The following is a 4,654-nucleotide window of genomic DNA, read 5'->3' on the forward strand; positions in this document are numbered from 1 at the left end:
AGACTTTATAATCAAAGTTAGAGGTGCAACAAAGCTAAGAAGCGACAGCAGCCGCCATCACTTTGAAATCTTCAGCTCTGCATCCTCTCAAAGATCAAAACCGTCAAAAATAACGAACAAACTCACGAGTCAAAGTTCACCAAAGTTGCATTTCACATAAAAAACAATGCACTTGCTGCCCAGATGAGGTCACCTATTAATCACAGCTAATCCATTAGAATGAATCAACTTCATTTGTAATAACATTGAGATAAATATTGATTCAAATGCTGATGGCAGCATGCAGATATGTGACATCACCTCTGTCCAAATGAAGCCTGAGCGCATCAGAAAACCACAAAATAAACCAAAAAAATAAAGCTAGTCAGTAACATACTGATGAAATTAGCAAAAACTGCTTCACAATGAGGCTGCTTTGTACTTAAATATTTGCATTTCCAGACATTTACTGCTTCTCCTGCACCACAGAGGAGCATCTTTTAATGTCATTCATCTGGGAGTTCATTTAGAATTCGATGCACAACATGTATAAATACTTATTCGATACGATGCACCGTAAAAACCACCAGAACAAAGTATCTGCTTGACTTTCCAAGAACTGAAAAATGGGAATTTTTCCTGCAAAAGCGACAAATATTTCACGCTTTGTGCCACTTTGATGCCACTTCTGGAGAACTTCTTACTATTTCTTGTTGTTGATCAAATCAGAAAATAGATGGAAACACTGATTAGTTGCAGTAGTCCTTTATAAAACCATGAGCTCCACTTTGTCCAAACAGCTCGACGCGTCCGTGATATTGACCTAATTATATGAAATGCACCAGTCGGAGCTCCACAGATGCAGAATCTGTGCTTCGGCGCGTTTAGCCTGGATTTCCCCGTTCAAAGCGCCTCAGTGAATTACTGCTGCCGTCTTGTCACACAGAGACTAAATTGTCTCATCAGCTGCCTCCTCCTCCTCCCCTCCGTGCTCCCCTGACATATTAATGTTCTTCCCGTCTCCAGATCGAGGCCAGTCCACGTGAGCTGAGGGGATCTTGGCGAACCGAAGCCAGAACGAGTGACTCGCTGGCCAGAAGCCTCGGCCGCCATGTTGGAATCCAGACAGGAGGAGGAAACGACACTTCAATCCATCTTGTGTTTTCTTATCATAAACTACGGATGTGTACGAAGATATCTGTGAAAATTTAGCTTCATATATGAAACACTTTCTGAGATTAGTTTTTTGAACAATCACCCATTGATCCACTTTCAGCAGGTTTGTTTTCTCATTTTAAAATTTAAGAACAACAACATCTCAGGAACTCTTAAAGATAAAAACCAAACATTTTCACCGTTATTTCTCATCATGACGTTGATTCAGAATCTGCAATATTGGCTGAGTTGAATTTCTCTTTTTAAAAACTAAAGCTGTTCTAAAAAGAATCATGTCTGAGCTCATATTAACAATAAAACTGAAGTCACCTGCGAACGGAAAATGAAAAATTCCACCGTTTATCAGACAAAAACAACGAAAACAGAGAAAACTGACAGATTTTTAATGTTTTCTGCTGTTCGTTTGGGAAACTTGAGCCAAAATCTGAGATTAAAATTGTATTAGTTCATCAAAATCGCTTTACTCTCCATGTCTTTAACCCTCCAGGTATCTTATCAGCGTTTCACGTCTCTAAATGAGTGATTGACGTCATTTTTCAGTTTTATTTAAAAGGCTTTTTACACATAAACGTGGGAAACAATCTTATTAATATGATAATTTTCTGGAGGTTGAAACTGTTGGAGGGTCAAGTTGAGCCCCAGGATAAACGACGTGGGTAAATTTGAAAGAAACAGGCGGGTTAATTAAAAAATGGCCAAAAAATAAACCGTCTTTTTAATTCTGTGCTCATCGTGCGACCATGAAGCCACGACGGACTCAGCAGCGACCGACAGCCATGTGACAAACACTTTGGTTGAACTGCAGGCGGTGTTTCCACAGAGCAGAGAGGAGACGAAGTAAAAATGTAAATAATAAAATATCCGTAATATGTAGAGTCACTATGATTTTTTTCAGTGCTGGTAACACATGTGGGCAGTTGGAAAAGCATCGTATGTGCTGATTCCAGGATTTTTCAATTTTAAAAAAAAGAGAAATATAGAAGGAAATTTTAGTTTTTTATGTTTTCTGATTTATAGCAGTATTATTTTGTCATATTGAACAAAACACCTTTCTGAGTTCCTCTCCGTCATGGTTGTTCTGTTTCCACAGAGGTGCAGGATTTTATTTTGCAGAATCCAAACAGGAATCTCCCTGCGACCAGTGAACCTCTCTGTGCTGCTGGAACCTCTGCGCCACAAACCGACCCGTTTTAATAGGATTACAGCGTTTGCACTCCTGAACTCTGCACAGCATCCCCACATTTCTTTTTTTTTTTTTCAGGCTCCAGCTGAAAAAGACGATTAAGCTGAAGCGCGTAAACGTGCCGGCGACTCACGTGACGTCTCCTGCATAGTGTCGGATCCGGAAGTGCTTCTGAAAGTCCATCGTCTTGTCGGTGGGGCTGAGCTGGAAAAACAGGACGAACACGGCGTCACAGATCAACTCCTCATGATCACAATACAGACATTTTGCACAGATGTCAACTGTAAAGGGAGGAAATGACGCCTGTGTTTGGAGATTCTGCTGTTTGAGGTACAGTTAAGACGGCTGAGGAGGAGAATAGTGGAGAAACTCTGCTCTCTGTTGACAAAAACACAAAACTGCACTTATATTTTAAAACATCTGCACTTGCATCCATAGCTTGGAGTAAACCCATTTTGACATATTTACATTAATATCCCATCATTTAAAGCCACAACTTCCAACTAGATGCAAAACTACATGGATTTTTAGTCGCACAATCGTGAGCGTGCTCCGTTTATTTATTGATTCTGATTAAATTGAACTTGTGAAACAGCTTTTCTGGCTTCTGTTTGCATGTTTGCAATCCATCCTGACCCAAAAAATAAATGTGCAAAGCTGAATGTATTCTTTATTTGGTGTTTTTTTTGTGTCTTTATATATTTAAAATGCACATGTTTCTGTGTCTAATGAGAATAAATGTTTGGTTGCCTGTTTCTACAGATCTATGTGAAGTAAAATCCTGTTTTCTGTTTGTATTAATGTCACTTCTGCTCGCATCAAATCATTGCTTTCTGCAGAGGAAACTATCGGCGTCTCTAATTTTGGCTGAAAATACGATTCCTCTAGTTCTGCAGTACGTCAGCAACAAACCATCACTTCCTCCTCAGACGTCTGAAAAGTTCGACATCCTCTTTTTTAAAAACTTTTCCTCAGTTTCGTGTTGAGCAGTTAAAGCTGTTCTGCTTTTGTTGAGCAGCATCACAATCCAGGAGAGGAGCATTTTATTAACAGACAAAACATCACTGAGCAGAGGAAGGTTGTAGCTTCATGCTAATTCAGAACATTCATGGGACAACGTCCGTAAAACAGAATCCTTTCACATCCATCATGAAGGGTTTTGTTCATTCATTGATGCTCTTTTTCACTTGTTCATGCACAAGATGAAGACGTAGGAAAGAATTTTTCAGAAGTGCAGTTTGAACTTCACTTCACAGTATTTTAATCCTTTAATGTGAACAATGTTGGGGTCCATTTATTACTATATAGAGTGTTTTTTCTAACTGTGTGTAGTGAAAACTGTTCAGGATGTAGTACAACAATGCATTGCGAGCAAAGTCCGCCTTTTACTTTGCTGTAAATACAGTCGTGACTCGATAATCCGACACTAAATGTCTTTTATGTCGGATATCAAGGCTGTCGGATTGTCAAGACGGAGGTCCAGATACGAGGAGGGCTTGATGCTGGAAGGCTCATTAGTTGTTAATTATTGTTTATAGTTGTTATAATAACTAGTGTATTGTTAGAACACTACGCATCGCTGGACTTCAGCCTCACTGATTGGTGTGATTGTACACGGGCCTGTTGGTTGACATCAAAGATGAATAAATCTGTGGGATTGTTCAGTCAGATAATACGCCGTCATCCTGATTGGTGACATTAAATGTCAGAATCCAAGGCTGTCGCTATGTTAAAGCTGTTTTTAATGAGTTCCTAAAAACCTGTCGGATAGCAGGTTCAGGATTGTTAAGGGTCGGATTATCGAGTCACAACTGCACCTCCTTTTCTTCTTAGTCTTTGTTTAAATATCTTATACTTTATACTTTATATATATGTTTTTCCTTCCACGTTATTTCTTTTACTTGTTGCTGCCACAAAGGATGCTCCAACAACATGTCACTGCTGTAACACTGTCTTTTTACTCTTGTGTCCACAGTGACAATAAAAACTATTCTATTCTATTTTACAGGTATTTTGGGGGGCTTTTCTGCCGTTAATGTACAGGACAGTGAAAGCGTGACACAGAAACATGGGGAGAAGACATGCAGCAAACGAGCTTCTGGCTGGAATCGAACCACAGCCACTGAATCGGAGACAAAAGCCCCTGAACACGGGTCACCTGCCCAACCTGTTCTGTTCTATTCTATTCTATTCTATTCTATTCTATTCTATTCTATTCTCAGCTCTTAGGTTATTCTTTACATTTATGTTAATCAATCATGTGCATAACTGTTGGACTCCCCTCATGATGATGCTGCCGCCGCCATGCTTCACATA

General features: G+C 39.6%; 1 protein-coding gene across 1 annotated transcript in view; it reads right to left on the bottom strand.

The window, feature by feature from the left end:
* Positions 1-4,654, bottom strand: part of myo1g (myosin IG) — a 75,648-nt gene that overhangs the window by 54,057 nt on the left and 16,937 nt on the right. The window contains exon 12 of the mRNA XM_008285807.1: positions 2,472-2,542. Coding sequence (XP_008284029.1) covers positions 2,472-2,542 — 71 coding nt within the window. The remainder of the gene's footprint in view (positions 1-2,471; positions 2,543-4,654) is intronic.

Source organism: Stegastes partitus, unplaced genomic scaffold, assembly GCF_000690725.1.
Source record: "Stegastes partitus isolate 25-593 unplaced genomic scaffold, Stegastes_partitus-1.0.2 Scaffold417, whole genome shotgun sequence".
Lineage (NCBI taxonomy): Eukaryota > Metazoa > Chordata > Actinopteri > Pomacentridae > Stegastes > Stegastes partitus.